Below are 21,472 nucleotides of genomic sequence, written 5' to 3'. Positions count from 1 at the left end.
ACCAAAGCTATAATAAAACATGTCCTCCAGCCTTCCTGAGCAATGTTGTATTTACCTTTAATTTAGCTTCACCTACAAAAATAGCCAGCTGCCTAAAAGAAAGTTGAACAACTGGTTTCTGACTAGAATTGCTCCTAATGTTTTAGCATTCGTGCAAAGTCATGTGGAAGAAAAAAGGAAAAGTCAGAAACCCAACAACTCACGTATCCTGGTTACCATTCTCCACTATAATTATAAAATTGCCCTTAAAACATAATTGCGTAATTGGGCTTGGCAAGTGTTCACCCAAATCTTTTACAAATATTTCCACAGACTGAAGGAACAGGCGGTGGGCAGTCTGACAAGCCTGCCATGAGAATTTGTGCCCTTAGGACATGTTCCTAGCTATTACACTAAATACTTTGCATCACAGCCTAATGTTTCAAAACAGTAGTTTAGCAAGTGAAGTACCAGCATCTTAAAACAAATTGAGAGAAAGATTTTCAAGCTATTTTCACTGCACACATACATGGAGCAGCAATCCCTTTGAACAAAGAGACAGAGGAAGCAACCAATCCTTTTTAACTAGTTACAGGGAAAGAATCCCCGGTGAGATGAAACTGGTTGACTTCTAGCAGCTATAATCAATTAGAAGCTACCAATGCCTTGCTAGGTTACTTTACCAGCATAGTATCCTGTCCCTTAAGAAAAAAGCAACACAAAGCCCCCACAACCTCGAATGCAAATACAGAAACGTGTGGCATGCACGAAGAGGAGACCCAACAGAAGCCAGAAATGAAATCTGCAATACAGTAAGGTTGTTTTTAACAGCTGTGCATTATGCATTCAGCAGCACAGGGAATGCCAGCAGGGAGCCTTTATTAACATAGGCCTCAGAGTACAGTGTGCTCCTATCATGATTGGCCTCTCTTGAGAAAAGGCGCACACACACAAAAGACTTAACCCTAGAGAGATCACTCCAATCCTGTTGCTATTTCATCAGCTCGACACCACAACAGATACCAGAGAACTTCCATGATGTATCATAGACAAACAGGTAACAATTCCAACAATGCCTGAAATCTAATCTACAATAGGAGGTTTCATCAGCAAGTTATGACAGGTAGGGAAAGGGATAAAAAATACTGCACAAACCCACACAACAGAGTCACATTACCAATGTTGTTCTGCTATACAGATCCCAGACACAGGGGAGAACCTTAAAATGCTCCTCTTGTAGAAGATGCTAATAAAAGCAAGCTGTTGTCAGGACACCTGTGTTCTCAGCACAGCAATCTGCACCTCCACTGCACATGTTCTAGGGGCCCATCAGTCCAAGAAACAGCTGGAAGCCTTGCTACAGATGCAGGGGCCCAGCAGGGTAACTCACTCCGTTTGGTAAGCTGGTATTGGCAGCAGAAATCTTTTGCCGATGCCAGCTCTGCCTCCACTACGAGACTTGCCTCTATCATAAACACTTGTTAGCACTCCCAGCTCAGCACCAGGCAGACCCCAGAGAAAAGGAAAATGCTCTCAGAATAGGCTCACCACCTCTCCTGTATCAGGTGCTGATACAAGCTCTCTAGAGGTCTTGTCAACAGCTCTAAGTTGCAGCTGGCTGCAGATCCTCAAAGAGTGGCCCGTCCTGGTGGGCAGCTCCCACAGAAGTGAGATGCAACCACTGAAGTGACAAAAAGATATACTAGAGGCCTGGAAAAAAAAAAAAAGGCCACTTTACCTTCAATTTAAACCGACCCTTCCCCTGATTTGGCAGGGAGAGGGCAATGAGAGGAAAGAGAATGGCATGAAAGGTCCTGAGCATCCCTCTTCTGAGTCTACAGAGAAGAAAAAGTCTCATGATAGGAAAGGGAAACAAAATACCAACCTGAAGCGCTTGAAAACTGCTCTAGATGACTGAACGCCAACGTTGGAGGAAACAGCGCTGTATAGTCTGTATTTATTCATATGTCCTTGCTCTTTTCTCTTCTCTTGTTAAGAAGTAAAACACAGAGTCAGTATCCCTAATAACATGAGCTGGGTTGAGGCAGCAATAGAAATTTCAATGGAATGTTCTCGTTCCCAAGAGCATAATATATGGCTTTTTTAAGCCTAGCACACCTGTGCATTACAGTACTTTATACTTAGAGGCTGAACAGAAAAAGACAGGTAGTGTTTATTAAAGAAGTTTCCTGGAAGTAGTTGTACTGCAGGAATGATACTCTCTAGGTCAGGTACCTCTAAAAGGTTTTTCATATGAGTGCTATGCACCTCTCATCACAATAGCGGCAAGTGCTTTAAAAATCAAAATATCATTGACTGTAATACCATCACTTGACAAAAATACTCCTTTATCACTCTTTAAGCACAAAAAAATCCAAAACCGAGTCACAGGGAGAGTAAGTAATTAGCTCCTTTCACGACTGGCAGGCAGAGACTGGGTCTCTCAGTCACTCTCATCCAGCCCACTGCCCAGAACACAAGACTGTCTTTTCTCCACTTGTTTTCTTGATTAATACAGCCTTGAGGCTCAGTTATACTTGTGCCAAAGAGACAAGTAATGATCAGGCACAGCCCAGTGCGAGTACAGGAAAGGCACCAAAACACACCTGTTGTTTCAGTGTAGGGTGCTAGCAAGACCATATGGTCTTGGTGACTGTGAATGGGATGCCCAGGAATTGCCCACATTCAGAAAATACTCACTTCCCCCACCACAGGTAGGTCATTTGCAGTCCTGTTCCAATTCCTGGGGCACAAGAATTTGGACAAAGGCATGACAAGTGGTACCTCTCCCTAATTTTATCATAGCCCAACTCTTGAGATCTCCCAGAGTTCAGTTGCTAATAGCCAGGGCAAGACAACACAGACAAAAAAGAGTTAATATAAATAGAAAGAAAAGATCTGACCTAGAGGGCAAGCCATGCAGAGTACAAACATCCGAGAATCTGCACAAAGTCTCCTCGCCTATCACTCATCCACCAATTACGCACCAATGTAATTAAATCAGGAAAGCTACGTTTAATTTTCCTATCATCGCCCGATGAGATAAGAGCAGTACGTATGGGAGGGATCAGGCACAGGGGAAAGAGCTATTTATTAATAAGTTAAATCCTTTTAGATTTAAGAGCCTCTCTGGCTAAGAAGGGTCTGATCTACAAACACAACTTCTGGGTGTAATGAAGACAAATGAGACACCCCATCTGCATTTCTGTCCTGGGCTTGGTCCTTAAGTCTCTTATTCAGAAACAAGTCTCATTGAAAATTGCCAGGCATAACTTAAACAGAAATACAGTTTTTGTTTAAAGACTGGTTTTAGTTTATGTATTTAAAACTGAAGAACACTCATCTCCTAGCCACTATATTAACAAAGACAGCCACATTAATTTACTTTATTTCTAAACAGCCCAAGGCTCCCTGGTTTCAGAAACAGCAAGGCATTAGGGTGCATTTGCAGAAAAGCAAGGCACGCTCCAGCCCATTCTTCTGTCTTTCTTCTTTTGCCCTCTCTCACATGAGGCAGGAAGAAATGCTGTGGTCCCTGTCCCCTGCAAAGACTAGTAATGCCTGAACAGGATCATATAAAGATCTCTCTGCCTGCTAGCCACACACCCAGAACTGCTGCTCTGGCTGTTTTCTCTCCACTCCTCTTTGCTTCGTCCCATCCAGCCCTGCTTCCTCAGCCGGTTATTTAAAGCCCTGATTGAAAAATGTGTCAGATCATAATAGTGGATGACTTCCACAGGATCAGGTTTTCAATAACAAAAATCCTACAGGCTTTGATGCAGCCATGGCTTCACCACATCTTTTTTTTTTTCTTTAAACAGGAAGGGAAAAATATTTATAACAGCAACTATAAATATACATGCTACTGACTTTTCAACTTGTTGTCCTTGTTCTCAGGCTAAATTTAGTCTGTTATATCCTGTCCAGCCCTTGGTGAAAAAGCCATACACACTCAAAATTGTGCAAATCCCATGGTAGGCAATTATGCTTATCCAGGTACCTTACAAGATAACCAGATGGACAGGTAGATTCTCATTTAGTATGTTCATGGCTATGGAGGAAGTGATTATTATAGTGCTCACCCCCCAATACAGAAAACAATTATTATTCCAATAGGATAGCTCTGTGCTTCTGAATGAGAAAAGCGATGTAGGCTTTTCATGGTGTATATGTAGACCATACACTTGGTTTGTGCCAAATACGCTTCGAGGGTATATATATGCACCTCTGAGCTACAAAGAAGCATTCACTGGCCACACCTGCTGTTTACCCATGTCCTTATTTTACATGCAGAAATGTTTGAGATATTGATTCAAACCTGGGTGAGTGATTTCAAGGTCCAGCCTGCGTGTTAAAGAACATCTTTTCGTATCCTGAAGGCTTTCATTTGTGTGAGTGATTTCTTAGTCAAAACAAGGTAAATATTTATCAGGAACTGACTACCTAGAGAATCAGAGTTGTTAGTCATTCGTTTCACTGGTAATCCTAAAAAGCCTTAGTCATGCCAGAGCCCAGGTGATTTCTGCAAGGGGCAACTCATGTTTCACCCTGGTTTGAGGATCCCTGCCCACGATTCAAAGTTTCACGCAGATGAGGACTCCCCCGCCACAATCTGACTTGCTCCACTCGCAGCAAGTTTTGCAACCTAAGCAAGAAACGCAGTTCAGAGGATGCTTCTGTACAAGCATCAGCCGGTCTAAAAATCAAAATAAGCGGCCCAGAAAAAAATATCTGTGTTTCCTACAGCCTTGATAGTTGTGGGGGGGAAACAATAAAGGGTCGGGCTCTCCTCGCCTCCAGCCGAGCTGGCTCGGCGTCTTTCTCGGGCACCGGCCAGCTCTGCGACCCAGCCTTTCCTCCGTGCTTATAAATACATCGCTGCTGAAGGCTAGGTGGATAGGACAGGAAAAAAAGAGTTTCTTGGGGGCGAGATTCGCCCTACGGCCGGGGTCCCCCCAGCTCGGCGCGGGGAAAGGGTCCGCCGGTGCCGCATCGTCGGGGAGCCCTGCCCCGGGGTCCCCGGCCGGCATCGCCACTGCCCCCGCCCCGCACGGTCCCTGCCCTACCCAGCATGGAGAAGATGAAGTCTTTCGCCGTGTGGATCTCCAGGGCTCGCTGGTCGTCGTACTCCCTCTGGTCGTGCTTGGTGAATTCCTGGATGAGTTTATTCAATTCCTCCACCCTGGCTCCCGATCGGAAATCCAGCTCCGGGAAGGGAGGCTTGCTGTTGGTGCCGGCGGACCCTGCCTTGCTGGCGAGAGGCGCCGCCATCTTCATGCAAAAAAAAAAAAAAAAAAAAAAAAAAGGAGGAAAGAAGGTGGGGGGGAAGGCAAAAAAAAAAAAAGGAGGGGTTTGCAATGTTGCAATGGGAGAATGGAAGCGGCGCCGCAGCGCAGCGGCAAGCCCGGGCGCGGGGGCTGCCTGCGCGGGCGCGGAGCGGGCCCCGGGAGGCGCGGAGCGGCGCCGGGCGCCGAGATCAACAAGCGGCAGCGCCGGCTGAGCCCCCCCTACCCCGCGCCGCGCCCGCGGAGCCGCCCGCCCGCCGCCGCGCTGGGGGCCGGGCCCGAGCGGAGCAGGGCCGCCTGCTGCCGGGGCCGGGGGGCGCGGGGGGGGCTAGCTCCTCTGCCGGCGTCACGGCGGGCGGGGGCTGTGACTGGAGCCGGACCTCCAGCTCCGGATAAAATTCCCTTTTTTCTTTTTTTCTTTTCTTTTTTAAATTTCAATTTAATTTTAAACTTCAGCAAAAGCCTTGTCCTGCAAGTGGATTAATAACCGGCTGGGAACTCTGCTCCTCCCACGTTCCTGAGGCATTCTGCGCTTATTCCTTTTTTGCTCTAAAGGCATCCTGAAGATTGTTTATATATGTGTGTGTATTTCTATATATATATATGAATTATTTTATCATATGTCTTAGAATCAATGACCAGGATAAAGTATCCTCACCGCAGCACTTGAGACCAACCCTGCCTAGAAGCTCCTGGGAGCTAAATAGACAAAGGATAGGAGGGGAAATGGGATCTCAGAAGACTTCCCTGAGGTCAAGCAGCCTGTGGCAGGGAGCCCAGACCTCTGATCTCCATCCATTCCCTCATCACCAAGACTACATGCTTCTTTTCTGTATGTATTTTTAATGCCTTCTAACTTTTCAACCTGCAGTGGTTTTCTCCCTGATCTTCTGTGCCTTGTCCCATCATTGAACATCTCTAGCACAATCCGTTATTTACCTTAGTGCATCCACTGGAAGAACTGTCTGTCTTCCTGCCCAGGGAGCGTACAAATATATTGTGTTAGCCTTCTACAGGGCATTTCAGATGCTATGGCACTGATGCAAACTGCTTGGATATGTATTATCCTCTCATGATTCTTGGCAGGAAACAAAGCTTTCAGCTCAGTCCCAGAGTACGGCAAAATGTGTCTATGAAAATTAGGTATGAGGCATTCAGAGAAAAAACAGGAAGGTGAAACTAAGCTCAGTGTGAGGAGGTTACAGGCTGGTTTCCCTGATGCATATTAAACACAGATGCTAGTGTTTAGACCTGAGCTCGGGAATGTGGCTTGGCTCCTCTGGACTACTAATCTTGATCAGAATTGGGAGTTCAGCACTTCTTGCAGTGGGACCTTATCTGAAAGAAGAATGAAAATCAAGGGTAGGTTTGGACCCTGTAACAGAAACCACAGCCTATTCAAAGGGGAACAGCTGATGCTTCTGGCTTCATCCTTTAACTACTTACACAGCTTTTGAGGGCACTGATATGCTCATTATCTAAGAAATGATGTCCCAAAGGTAAAGGTAGGAGCGCGTGTGTGTGCATGCACATGCCCTCTGCTGGGTACACAGGCCCTATTGTGTTCAGGTACTGCTCACAGCAGACGGACACACAGCGACTTCATTCACCCACTGAGCCTTGGTGATCAGCTGCATTGTCACATGAACCTCTGACCGGCACCATGGTTGACTTTGACCAAGCACCTTTCCTTCATCTCCCTTCCCAGCAAAGCATACAAATAAAAACAATTAACTGATAGCATTAACATAATGCAGGATCTGACTTGTAGAAGAGCAATTCCCAGTGTTCAGTGTTGGTGGCCTGCCTGGCTCAGTCTGTGCCCTCCCGTGCCAGCCTGCTGCGGTCCCTGCCTATCTGAGCACTCAGGACCTCTGGCCTCCTGCCCCTCTCCGGGCCTGAGAGCCCTGTTGCTACTTCTCTGCAGTGGTTTTTTTGTCTGGGGTGGCAATCTCCTACAGGCAGACAGCTCCCTCTTGTGATAACACCGCTCCCACAGGAGTCACGGTAGCTCCCGAACCCCAAACCACTTCAAGACCTCCTGTTTTGCCCTGTCCGCCTCCGAACATCTGTAAATCCCCTGTGTGCCTGCCATAACCATTTCTAGCTGTGTGGGTAACCTTGTTTCACTTTTCCATGGTGCAGACTGCCAGCAAACCCCCAACCCTCTTGCCTCATCTTTTTCAAGCTGGTGTTCCCCACAGGCTTCATGGACTGTGTAGCTTTCTTTCCTAACCATGTCTTATTTGCTGCATCGCATTTCAATTCTGGGACTTCCAGTAGCTTCTTCATGAGCATTTTGTCTCAGATTCTGTCTTTCAGTGGGTCAACAAACGGTCTCACTGACGCTCCACCCACATCATTCACAGACTTACTTTGTCATTTTTTCCCCCGCTTCATTTAAAATGTTTAAATCCCATTCAATAACAGCTTCATAGCTAGCTTTGATTTCCTGAATTCACTAAACATCTATTGGAAACATAAAGTGCTTCAGAAACACTTAATGCCAGAAGCAAGGGAGATTTCAGTTTGATTGCCTTTTTAATGGCACCTCTGCTTGAAGTTACAGTTACCTTCATATTTGCAGAAAATTTCCATTAGATCAGGGTGTTAACTGCTCCATGCTTCTTGCTCATTTGGAGTTTGTTTAATTCCTGGTACCATGAATTATTCAGAAATTGCTCAGAACAAGAAAATGTGCTTTGTTTAGTGTCTGAGCTCAAGCCAACACTGTTCACCAAGAGCAGCATCGAGCAAGCAGTTTTAATTTTCTTCAAGAATCTCAGACAGGTACCGCACCTCTCTGCCCCACCTCAGTGCTGAGAGAAATTCTCCTTCATGAAAAGCGGTTGTACTTGCAAAAGAAGGAGCCTTTTTATCACCTTCTCTGGAAATCTTTGAATGGGCTTGGGTCCCTCAGTGCCAAGTGGGATCTGCTGCACCGTCATATGCTTGTTAATACCCTTGAAACTGCATCAGCTTGCAATTTTACCTCATCACATCAGTGCAATTTAAGATCTCTGAATAAATACACAGTTAATTCAAGTCTTACGTAAATCAAGCACTGGGGATTACTTGAGCAAATAAACGAGAATGAGATTGCAAGTATGGTTGGCCATGAGTTTTTCTACCAAATCTTTTTTCTTTCTGAAATTGAACTCTCTGTGGAAACATTGCAGCATCCTCAAAGCTCCTTTTGTGAGCATTATTTGGGGCGTAAGAGGACTCTGTGGCATCTGCCATACTAGGCCCAAGACTTACCAACGAGGACGTTCACCTTATTCGGGATAGGGATTGAACGCCCCGACTACTAAACCGTTTCTCACCTGCATTGGAATCTGTGCTCTCCCTCTTCACATGCACTCTTCCTTTCTCCCATGTGTTTTCTCTTTCCTTCAAAGTGTCTTCCTCTTTTTCTCCTGCAAAATAGACTTCCTCTTCTTTTTCTGCTGCAGAACAGATATCCTTTTTTTTTTTTTTTCTCAGCACCACTTCCAGCATTTAGAAATAGAACAGGCCACAGAGAAATGAAGCGAAAGAGAAGAAATAACCGTTCTCACTTCTGTAGCATGACCTGAGACCTCAAAATGATTTTCGCACTTGAATAGGCTGTCTCAAAAAACTGCTGTATAGCAAGTGAGTATTAATACCACCATCCTAAGAGTGGTGAAACAGTTCTGCAGTAGCCAAGAAGAGCAATTGCCCTGGGATACCAAGGGAGAAAGACCAGGCAACTCAGGGCCTGATGCTCAGTGCATCTCCTTTAGGTTCTGCAAACTGGTAGGGGGAATTAATTGGCACAAGATCCAGAAATAAGATGGAGCCTCAGATACATCATCTTAAGATATTTCACTGCAGCTGGTAATTAGAGTATGACGCAGAATGAGCTAGATTCATCCCTCATTTCATAGAAACTGTACCCAGATTTTCGGATGCTAAAAGTAGACTCAAGAAACATCTTCCTTTTCTGTACTTAGCACTGAAGCAGCTGTAGCTCAAAGCTTCACGTGGCAAGGGGCTTCACCAGGAACAAAATTGCTGACTGGAAGCGCTCTATTTTTCCAATCTGGTGGCTGCAATTCCTGCTTCCTATTATCGCAGTACCTTCTAAGCTGTTCAAAGGTCCTTTGTGCCTTGTGTTGCAGAAACCTGGTCTTGGCCTATAGAACAGGCTGTCTGTGCAGATAAGAAGAGTGACACAGAGCGGGGAAGTGAGCCATGCACAGGGAGGGAGGCGTGCAGCAGCAGACCAAGGATCCTGCTGTGCCATCTTCCTGTCTCTCCTTCACTGGCTCTGTATCCAATTCTGCTCTTCCCACTGATAGCTGAATCCCAGCAGAGATTTCCCTCCTTTCCCTTTTCTCCTCCCTACATGCTTTCTCTTTGTGGCCTTCATTCCCAGATCTGCGCCAGTCCCAGAAGAAAGGAGCCCAGAGTGGCACCAAACCTGGTTTCACATTTACCAGGTGCTCACTTTCATTAGGCTGCCCTGGTGATATCCTTATGTACTTCAGCTGCTTTGCTGATCTTCGGGTCTTTCCCTTCACTAGCAGTCCCTAGTCTGGTTGTGGAGTGAGGCATTTTGGGACTCCTGGGCAGGACTGGAATGTCACAGCATGCCATGACATCACTGAAGTACTCCCTGCGCTTCTCTGCATTAGGACTTCCCCTTGTTCTGGTGCCAGAAACTTTGCCTCTATTTCACACACCCCAAAAATATCTTCAAAACAGCAGTTACAGGTAGCAGCCTTCAGGCTCCACAAGGCTGGGATCAAGAAAGGCTGAATTTAGTGCAGACTCAGGGCAAGGAGAGTCTTTCAGATGAAGTTCAGACTCATGATCTCTCCCTGGCTTTGCTATTCAAGTTCTGTGCTTTAAAAGGGCAAGACTCGAAGGAACTGTAGTGAATGTAAAGTCACACAGCCCCACCAGAGCGCTCCCAGACTCTGGAGATCTGGAGCTGACAAGGAATTGGGCTCCTGCTCTGTATCCAGGGCTCCCCTTTCCCTTTCCCCATTTAGAGAAGAAAGCCAGTCCCATTCTGGCCCATGCACCCCATTAATTTCACCACTTAGAGCTGTCTCCACATGGTGCCATGTGTGGTACCAGCTGTGAAATTTGCCAGCCAAAGCAGCATGGATTATACTCAGCTCTGTCTCTCTCCAAGCACCTAGTGTGTCCCAGATGTTTCCCAGAGACCATGAGAAGCTCTGCCTGCCCATGACCCCCTTCCAGTCACCCCTTTGTCTAAGTTAGTGTCTGTAAATAAAAATCTGGGTGATTTACAGGCACAATTTCCATATGCAAAGGATTATGACAGATCAATCACACCCAGCACACACCACAATCTTGAGAGAGTTTTAAAGACGGGTGTGTTACCTCCTTGACAGACTCAAACTTTTCCTCCAGATTAAAAAAAAAAAGCAATGCCTCCCCCTGTGAAGAGTTGTGAACTCCTACATCCTGTCGGCAGAACACAGCATCGAGCTGTCCACGTGGCAGCGAAGCTGTGCTCATTAAAATCTTTTGAAACAATGGCATGGCATCTGTCATAGCCAGCCTCAAAGTACCCATACTCAGGATGCTTAAAACATTTTCTAAAAGAATAGCAGATGCTTAGTGCATATCCCAAGCTAGAAATATATCTAGCTCTTGTATCCATCAAGGTTTTTGAAGTAAGTTCTAAGAAGTAGACTCCTGATCCTGATTCTAAACCAGCTTCAGACACTAACTATTTGAAAGACTCCAGCCACATCATTTACTATTCTTGCCTTCGTGTTCTTTTTTTTTTTTTTTTTGGTGTGTGAAAATATACTGGTGATCCGTTTATCTCGTTGTTAAGTATAATTAGATTGTACACAGACACCTTTGAAGCTGATCTGATAAATTTCATAGTCTATAAGTGGGTTGGCTCAGGGCCTCTGTAAGCAATGTTTGGAAATATTTCTGCTGCTCGTTTCCTGGGCTTATGTCAATTTTCTGTCATTAGTTTTATTTTTAAATTGGGATTATCTCAAGTAGTAAAATTTGGATTCAGATCTGAGCAGCGTTGAGCATTGTAGTGCTGTACTGGAGCTAATGCTCTGATACAGGGATATGACCAGAACATGAAATCCCTGATCTATGTGCAAATTCCCCCTACACGGAGAGGATACAGCTTTGGTGTTTGGGTTTGGTTCCAGGTATAATAAATAAATTCTGGTAGGGCCGACTAGAGAATACAAACAGCAAGACACGCTCCCTTACACTTCTGCATGCATTATATACGGCTTGACTACAGTCATTGCTGTTGTTCATGTGTAGCTAATTACTTGTATTACAGTAATACCAAAAGCCACAAATGAGAATCAGGGCCCTATTGTACTGGAAATCAGATATAAACATAATGAAGAACTGGTCATTATCACTTGTGTTTCATTTCACTGTATACTCTGAGACCTCACTCAGCAACTCTCTTCCAACCCAGGAGCTTAGAAAAGTTACCAGCGGGTCTGTGCCTGCAATGATATATAGATCTAGGGTGAGAAAAAACAATTATACCATTTCTCCTGTGCCAAACCTCTGCTCACAAGGTGGCTACCAGCAGCAGTTTAACCCCCGTGTCTCATTCTGCAGGTCTTGAGAAGATTTCAACAAGGTGTTTTTCATGCAGACTGTTAAATAGCAACTGTCCTTGTGATTTAGACATACCTGCTACTTCTTTGGAGCCTCATAATGTACCAATCCCAGCATCATTTGTTATTTAAAATCCCACGTTGAGTTCACAAGTGACTCAGTTCTCCAGACCATTGGGTGGTGGTTGTAGCTGTAAAAGATGGATATTTTTCCAAGTTTGAAAACAAGAAAGGCTCCATCCCCCAGACTCTTTCCTATGTCCCTGAAGAACACACTTATTACAACTTGTCATAAAGCAGTGGGAAAAAGGAGGATTGCAGGAAATGCTGCAATTCCCTGTAGCAGCAGTCACACAAAGAGAAAATACAGTCCCTTAGTTATGTGCTGAAAGCCAATAGTCCCTTTCCTCTGCTTTTCCCCACCGTGTGCTTCCTGTCAGAATATTCCAATCTGTAACTGTCAAACCTCTGACTTCTATATCAATTTCCCTTTCATTAGCATGAAGATCTAAGAGCTTTCTGAGCATCTTTCTATAAAAATACATTAACATAAAATGAAATCCAGGAAGCCTGAGCTCTGTACTGTATTTAACTGCCCTACTTCACTAAAAATCTTTCTGCATCTGATGGCAAAAGGGACATCCCCTGGACACTGCAGAGACGTTTTTAAGAGCATGTTTTTTGTGTTGCTGAGAAGCAGCATTCAGCACAACTCTGACCGGTAGATAGGTTCATTTCTGAGGAAGAGAAGACCTGAGATGGATAAACAAAAGGCAACAACAATCTATAATGAAAAAAAAATCTCCTGTAATGCTTGCGACAGATCACAAATGTGTCAGATAAAACATTTTAGTGGTCTATAATAAGGCGTAGGAGTTTGTATCCTGAACGCAGGACTTGTCTGTCTGCCAAGACAGACAATTGCAAATGAAAAATAACGAAAAAAATGGGAGCCTGGTGGGGAGGGGAGGAAAGTTACAGAAAATCAAGGGAATTGTGCTTTTCACAAAACAAAGATACTAGTGAGCTGGGACTTGCCAGAACCGCAACATGCATGAATGTGTTTTTCTAGCTTTAGTTCAACTTATAAATGAAGAACTAAAATAATTTATTTTCTACTTCCAGTATTGGGCATGCTGTTTTCTGCTTGCTGGAATTATCTGTATTTACTGGTAAGCGTTTTGTGCTAGCAGGTGGCAAACAAATACCCGAAATATAAATGGGTCCCTGGGAAATGAAAAATATCCTTTAGTCTGAGATTATCGAACACCCGTTTGTCATGTGGACTTTCAATGCATGGGTATGCAATGTGGGGATACCTGCCACAGAAGGACCTTTGTAACATTTTCCTAATTCAATTTTTCTCAAAAAAGGCCACAATATCCTTTTGTGCTAGAATCCCTCTGTGACTCCTGTTCTGAAAGCTTGGCATGTTGTCACCTGGGAAGAAAGTCACATAAAGTCACTGTGTTTCATCTTCCCTCCTCAGCTCTTTTGCAGACACAGGCAAATCCTGACGTTGCCGCTGTCATCTTTCTTCCATTTTCCCTGCTGTGAACTTGCAAGAGGTGAAAGAGGATAGATGCCTAGACATTTGCTATGACTTCTGTTGTTCTCAGCTCTGCAAACACTTGCATCTGGCAGCTTTAGCTGTACTGCTTAAACTCAGGGGAACTCTGGCAGAGAGCATTAGTGTCAGGAACTGTTCAGCACGTCCCCCATCAGGTGGTGGAATAGCTAATCTGTTGAAAAGCATACAACTACACTCAGCAAAGTCTTTTCCTTCAAGGTTCTAGAACAGCAGAGCAAAAGCAGTTAGCATAAGCAGGAAAAGAAACAAAAATGCCCATCAGAAATGGAAAAGGCCCAAAGCAGATATTTCGTAGCCATTACTTAAAGCCTGTTGACAGGCTTTTTGGAAGAGGAGCTTATCATCACCCCTAAATACACCAAGTGCATGACAGCACACCAGCATGCTCTGAATGCAAGAATTCCTCAGAAGCTTAAGCAAGGCAGACGCTGCAGGAGATAGCTTTGCACTGGGGCTCAGTTCTTGGTACAGCACTCCTGTGACTGTCACTTCTTTGCTGAAGAAATGACATTGCAAACCATCTCCTCATCAGAAGCCTCACCTCCTCTAGCACCAGTGTCATTAAGGAGACTGTAACAGTAGGATGTGACCTGGAGGCATGAGTGCCATGAGCACCCTCAACAAGCAGAAAAAGTGATAGCTATAGAGAAAGACTCCCCAGAGTCAGGAGGGAATAGAAGGATTTACATCAGGAACTGGACAGCCGTAAGTCGATTCCAATGGCCATCATTAGAGATAACTTTGATGTTAACTGTGAGACTGGATCTGTAGCAAATGACTGCATAACTCAGATCCAGTTCTCCTTATAGCTGTGTGCCAGTACTGATGTCTGAGGTGGGAGGGAGGGTGCAGAGCAGGGTTTGGGAAGTCTTATTCTGTTAGCATGACAAGTACTAGGGGAGAAAGAAACAGGCTACATACAGCACAGTCTGCTCAAGGAGGAGGCTGTAATTGCAGTTGAAAGACCAGGCTGCTCGGCTAAAGGAAGTAAACAAGGAATTGATCAGTTATTGCTGCATTACACATGCAGTCATTGTTTCTTGCAGGCAAGCTTTCAGGGTATGATCAAACCCCATTATCAATTTACAGCATTAGTCTATGAAGCTGTAATCCAAAGTAAAGCTCTTTGCACCTCCCTGGAGCTCCAGAGTTTAGGTGGGAACAAGGGTCTGCCAGCAGGAACTCTGTGCAGGATCAAAACCTTAGCTTTTTTCTGCCTTTCTTGGCTATGTGATGCATTTTCATGGGGTTATGAGGATGGTGTCCTGTGATTTCATGCTGTCCTTTTTCCCAGAAACCAGATCACCGCTCTCTGCTGTCTATTTTTGCTTTTCTTACTCTAATGAGTGGGCATTATAAACAGAGGTGTACAGCATAATAGAACCCCCTGGAAGTATTTGTAAATAAAAGGCTTTTAGAAACCTTTTATAGGGAAGCCCTATAGACACTAATATATAGTGAACACTTTTCTATAGGCATTGTTTTTCCACTAGTCTATACAATTCAATAGCAAATTATATTCCTGCTATCAAATCCCAAAGGATGATTCATAAAACCATTAGAAAGGATCTAATTCTCTGTAATTTTCTGTAGTAATTAAGATAAAAGCTTTTCAGGGTCTCCTCTATTACAGTTCATGGGATTTTTCCACGGGAAAATAAATGATCAGTTTAAATTCTCCTCGGTTACTTAAGCAAAGCAAAGCCAGTAAATTCTGGAGTTTTATTCAGATAAAATTTCCTCTCATTTCCGTGGGAAATTTACTTAATTTTGGGAGACAGTGAGGGCCAAGGACTAGCCTCCCTGCTTGTGATTTTTATAACAGGACATCAAACTCCACCTTCTGCTAGAGCCAAACAACTTCAGTGATTTTGTCTCTTCTTCCCTCTGTGCTGGCAGGGAAGGTGTGCTTTGTGGAGGCATTGCCCACAGCAGCAGGTCCCACTCCATTGACACATGGAGGCTCAGTGCTGTGGTGAACTCGAGGTTATGAGGACCGTGGCATGTCTGAAGAGCTGCAGAGTGCTAACCGAAACACCGCCAGTGTTTTTCCTATCATGTGCTTGGAAAGCCACCTGAGGACCAACTCGGCTCTGTGCCTACCTATATCTTGTCTAGGAAGCAGAGATGATGTTTCTAGAATGTTGTGCTAAGCTCCTGTGAAACCCAAATTTTTCTTTGCCCCTTGTCTCCATGTTTGCTGTCTCAGGAGAAGAACTAATGACCTCTGCAGGGAACTCACTGCAGAGCCTTGGGAAGAGGTCACACATATGAGAGAAGAACAGGTCATAAAAGCCATGCTGACATATCAAAGAGCTTAAAGGTAAAAATCACTCCTGTGCCATGCTTTGTTGGAGCTCCCCTTGTGAGGCTGTGACCTATACTTTGGACTACATAAAGCTGAAGGTCATCGCCTCTGTGAAATCCTGACCTTGCTGACAACAATAAGTGCTTTTTCATTTACTTCCCTGATTTTCTGGTATGAGAGATTTGTTCATAGCCCTATCATAAGCTCTCTCCAGGTAGTGCCCTCCCTGCCCATCCTAAAGGTTTTTCCTCCAGCCTCCTCCGTTCCACCCTTCTCCTCCACCACTCTTTGAGGCTGACAGGGAACTGCCCACAGTAAGATTACAACAGTAATAGCTTCTGTGTGGCATTTCTCATTCCCAGGTCTCTTTAGAGCCAAGTGTTTTAATATCACTGGTATTTTACATGCAGCTTATAGCTAGTTCTTCCTCAGAGAAGCCAGAGCCAAAGCTGGGTACAGAATACAGCACTTTGGATTTAGTGATCTTCATTGGTTCTTGTACCTGCATCTTTCCCTATCTCATTATCTGTGCCCCCAGACACAGTGTGAAAGGAAGCTATTTCTATTTTCAGGAGCTGTAGATGGCAGACCCCAGCTGATGGTACAAGAAGGTCACTAGGGGCTAGGAGGGCTGTGGAAGCCTGCAGAAAATGGCTTATCAAAGATGTTCATCACCTCTGCTTCCCAGGGGACTTTCAAAGGTGTTGGATGCACTCATCAGTAACAAGTCTTCCTGCTGGAGTTATTGCTTCAATTAGCCACATGAAATACATCTTCCTGTTCTCTCCACTTCAAACAGATCCTTCCTCTCAGCGCGTGGTACCATCTTCATCTTTATTCCAGAATGATTTATTTAATCTGGATGCACGTTGCAAAATTTCCTGGCCTGGCATTGATACCAATGACCTATTTTGCCTCCATATACCCAAGTGTGACTTTGATTACATCACTCTCCCAGCCACTCTAAATCCCAGCCACTTAGCAGCAAACTTAAAGTAGGTCACAATGAGTTCAGAAACAAATGGCTTACAAAGATAAATCTTCACTCCAACAGGTCGATGGCAGTACTGTACAAGCAGGTAAACTGTAAATCCTCACAGCACCACTACAGAATATCATTGTAATACTCCAGAAACAAAAGAAGAACAGAGCACTCTCTCAATTAGCTGTTTCTGCTTTTATTAATTTTAATGGCTTTTTCTTGATGCTTTATGAAATTACCATAGTACATGAATGGTGCTCCTTCTTCATTTGACACTGGGAGGGCAGGGGAAAGGACATAACTCAAGGGTTTTTCATTTTACTCCAGACTAAATTGTTCCATGACCTTAGGCAAGCCACCACACTGTGTGTGCCTGTTTCCTCACTTGCCAAGCAGAAACATTGTTTGCTACGCAGGTGAGTTGAGTGCTGCTGACCCTAATTCATCAAGTCCCTTGATAGTTTTCCTACCTTTGAGGTCTTGGGGAAGTCCTTTGGGGAACCTTGCTGTGGCTGTTGATCACAGTGGACTTCATGATGCCCTGAGCCCCTGTGCTAAACCAGAGGATTCAGAGCATCAGAAAATCCACTGTGGCCAACAACCACCACTAGTAATGTCTTCTCTACATTAATTTTGATTAGGAGTTTGCACATGGCTACAAAGCCCTTATTTCACAATGAATATTTTTCCACATTCGGAGTGACAGAAGTCAGACTGCACCAGTACATTTTTTCCAGAGTTTCCACGGGGCTTGTTTTAGCTAGCTGTACAAATATTCATTCAGCTGTAGCCAAACCATCATAAATCATTCCCTGCTATTTTTACGGACAGGTATTTCATTCCTAGGTGACAGTGAGTCCCCACATGTTCAAAAGCCTTCTGCCCAAAAGTGGTGTTTGCCTTAGTGCACACCATAAGCATACAAGAGCTCCCACAGTACTCTTTGGTGAGATTTTTGCTGCGCACAAGTCTTTCAGCAGCCCCTTTACATGAATGAATTTCACCCACAAAAAAACCCCTAGTTTCAAGATTCTGAGCTGAAAAGCACTGTGTAAGTGCCTAGGGTTATTTTCAATTAACAATGTCTAATTCCAAGCACATCATGAATCGCATTTTTCTTCTCTTTAGAGCCAACATATTAATCCTTTGAAACAAAAATGGCTGCATTTTAATGAGAGTTTAAAAGGGTGAAAGTTCTGCTCTAGTACACTGAGCATAACAGATTATTTTTGTGATGTACATCTTCCATCCACTCACTTTAATTTTCAGAATAATATCTGGAGAGCAGCCTGTTTTATCTCCCGTCTCTCCTCATTCACTCCACTTAGCTTTCAGTGTGTGTATCATCACAGTTAATTTGAAGTTGATATTTGTTATTCCTTATGGGTAATATGTTACAATAACAACAAAAAGATTACAGTGTTGTCCTCTCCAGGTTGGCTTGCACAACGCATTTCAGAGAAGTATTGGTTTTAATTGTGTTTTTCCACATTACTTCCTGGCACTAGAACATAAGGAATCCCTTGTTAAATGAAGTCCTCAGCCAACGATATGGGGCATTAGCACAGGAAAGTCTTCCACTGCCTGGAACAGACCCCATGCAGGTTTGCAGGGGCTTGGCCCGTGTCTGTCCTCCTCCAGTGGCAGCTTAAGTCATATGATGTGGTTTGGAAGGAAAAGGATAACTTTGTCCACCAGAGAAACACAGTAAGGCAGTAGGCAATGCTAGCAGTAAGGATAGGAGAGAAATTGCAACAAAGGAGGAAATTTCCTACCCTATTCATGCAAGACACCAAGCCTTATACCTTGCCCATGTGCCTTGCCTGCACATGTTTGTACACGCCTCCTCTCCAGTGCGATTTTGTGTGGAAGTGCCTATGGAGGAAGTATTTCCAAAGACTTGTTCTGGCATACGTGGTCAGAGTAGGAGAAAGCCAGGAGAAACAGGCCCACTGTGCTGTGTGCGTCCTGCACACAGACTAGATGACAGAAAATAAAAATGAATAAATGGATACAGAACATCACAAATCTCTCTGGTACAGGAGAATGCACACCGAAGGCTGGGAACTGTTGCCTTAGAAATAGCAAATAATTTAATCTGTCAGTCCTAGCTGATAGTTTCTAGACATGTAGCTAAGTGCCAACATTTCAGTCATGATCCAGGTCAGCATCCCAGCCCACTCACCAACCTGAATTTCATAAATTTTGGGACCCATGGGACCTTCCTACAGCATTTATTCTCCTGCATTGTTTCACTATGTGCAGCTTAGAGGAAATCCAAAGTGGGACAGGAGTCCTGAAAGTGCATCAGGAGTAACTACAGAGCAATGGCTAGCTGATGTATTCCAGAAGGCATCCCAGAGCTGAGAAATTGCCTCCTCTCAGCCGAGAAAATGATGAGGAAAACCACAGGACTGCTTCCCAATCTATTTGCCAAGGAGGAATGCTACTGCTTACAAAGGACCTTGCAAGGTCCCCATGGTTTCATCCTAGACCACTTGTGACTAAGACAATAGTATGCATGCATGTTTGATTAAAGATGATAGTCTTGCTTGTCTATCTCCATTATGAAACTAGATGTGCACAATGCCGTGTCCTAAATGTGGGCATTATGTTGTGTGACCAGATGTCACCACTCGTTCCTTCCTTCCACCACATACTTTTCAAGTCATCATACCCTGAAACAAGGGCATGTCAGGGAAAGTGTCTCAGACTTAGGACTGTCTTTGTCATAGTGCAGAGATGCTTTTAGACAGCTATAACAAAAGGTCTGCTAAAACGTCAGTTTCAACACCAGGAAATCCACTGGAACGGGTTTAGACACCTCAGCAACTTAGCTGTAAATTGTACTGTGTTTTTATTGCTTCTATTAGTTTAAGGTATGCCAGATAAACCTTATGTATGCAGGAAATAAAAGGAGTTCCTCATCCACAGAGCTCTGAAGTGAAGTAGCTGAAGCAGGTGGATGAAACTAGACAGTGGCTGTGAGCCCAGTGTGACAGCAATTCAGTGCAGAGGTTTGTGTTTTCCATTGATGTATAGACAGCTACAATCTGACTTCAAACAGCGTCTTGAGCTGGGCAAAACCAACGTCTTCATTTTGTGGGAAAGGGGAGATTTGAGGAAGCCTGTATAACGTTATTCCAAGGTTTAAAGAAAGAGCCTACCTTTCTGCCGAAAACCAAACTGAATAAACTAGCTATCTCTCAAGTTCCTTTGAATAATCAGGGCATGTAAACAACATGCTGCTAGAGGAGAAGAAAACGAAGACTTTAAGTATGCAGAGGAAAGACTCTAACAGCTGCTCATGGAAGAGTAAAACAGAGACACAGGAACTGTTTGCAAAATGTTATGGATAAAACTGCAATAAATCATGCCTTCAGCCAGGCCAGCCCAGGTATTTTATAAGCAAAAGTTATTGAGTCATTGACACCCATTGCCTGTGTAACAGGTAAGCAGAGATGGGCAGATGCAGGGGTGTTATGGAGACGGATAGATGGATGTCTGACCAACATTTTGGCTGTAATACACAGTGGCTGGTGACTATGGTACTGTCTGATCTGTGTATCCCTTTGTGTCTATGCTCTCCACAGGTAATTTAGCTCCTGACTCCTTGAGCTATCCTGTTCTTCCTTTCTCAGTTCTGCTCAGTTATTGTTAATAGACTGTGACATTTTAGTTTGCTTTGTTTTAAGTATATTTGCTCAATTTCCAGCAGGAAAGCTGTAATACAAACTGTGCCTCGCAGCATGTTGGGGAGTTGACACTGATGACTGTGTATTAAAGCCAAAGTTTTCTGTCCAGCACCAGCATGATTTGCTGTAAAATCTGGGTAGCTGACACCAGTTCTCCCCATATAGCCCCCTACAATGAAGATGTCAGAGGTAAGTTAAATCTCATTTTCTTGCTGGCAGGTTTCTTTAATTACATCAGCTTGCCTTTTCTAACCAGCCTATATTGTGTTGGGGCATTCCATTGAAGTGTGGCTTCTTCAAGCAGATCTGTGTGAACCTGACAGAGTGAAGAATTTTCAAAGTTGTTTACCTGTCTACTTGAGGGTCCCCCACGCCAGAAGAGAACACAGTTAGCAACTATTCACTCTCCAGTGAAAGCAGAGGGTGAAAAGATGCCTCCAAATTTAAAATACAATTTTATGTGTGCAAATCCTTGCAGATGCAAGAATTTGTACCTGCTCAGTTGCCAAAATTAAGGATGGGATGGAGCTGTAGCTATAATGATGAAGCAGACAATGACAACACAAGAGCAGCTGCCAATTATATTCATACCCAGGAGCCATCAGACATTCTGTAGTTCTATGTGAGGTAAGAGCACACATCCTCTGTCAACAGTCTGCTGAAATTTTTAGTCCATTTTGTATTATAGATGAATTTACAGTCTCTTGCATTACAAGTGATGCCATAAAATCACATCCTTTCTTCCATTCCATTTGCAGATGTGCACAGTCGCCTCCTGGACTGATTCATGGCAGTGTCTCTCTGCTTCTTGGCTGGGTCAGGTCCTCCTGCAATTTTCTTTCTCTGCCACATCCACTTACCCTGGCTGCAATCACTCCAGAAGTGACTGATGTCACTTGTGTCCAAATCAACTGAGGACAGGAGAGAAGCAGTAGACAGGAAAGGACAATGCTACCAGTGTTAGTACACTTATTTGTAATGATGGCTGTATTCTCATGGCTCATTTAGACAGAAGCAA

General features: G+C 44.2%; 1 protein-coding gene across 1 annotated transcript in view; it reads right to left on the bottom strand.

Annotated features, from left to right (window-relative positions):
* MB21D2 (Mab-21 domain containing 2) overlaps positions 1 to 5,318 on the bottom strand; it is a 62,117-nt gene extending 56,799 nt beyond the window's left edge. The window contains exon 1 of the mRNA XM_054206781.1: positions 5,046 to 5,318. Coding sequence (XP_054062756.1) covers positions 5,046 to 5,256 — 211 coding nt within the window. The 5' untranslated portion in view covers positions 5,257 to 5,318. The remainder of the gene's footprint in view (positions 1 to 5,045) is intronic.
* Between the last annotated feature and the right edge of the window lie 16,154 nt (positions 5,319 to 21,472).

The sequence above is a fragment of the Rissa tridactyla genome, chromosome 6 (genome assembly GCF_028500815.1).
Source record: "Rissa tridactyla isolate bRisTri1 chromosome 6, bRisTri1.patW.cur.20221130, whole genome shotgun sequence".
NCBI lineage: Eukaryota > Metazoa > Chordata > Aves > Charadriiformes > Laridae > Rissa > Rissa tridactyla.
This window is presented reverse-complemented; position numbering and strand designations above follow the sequence as displayed.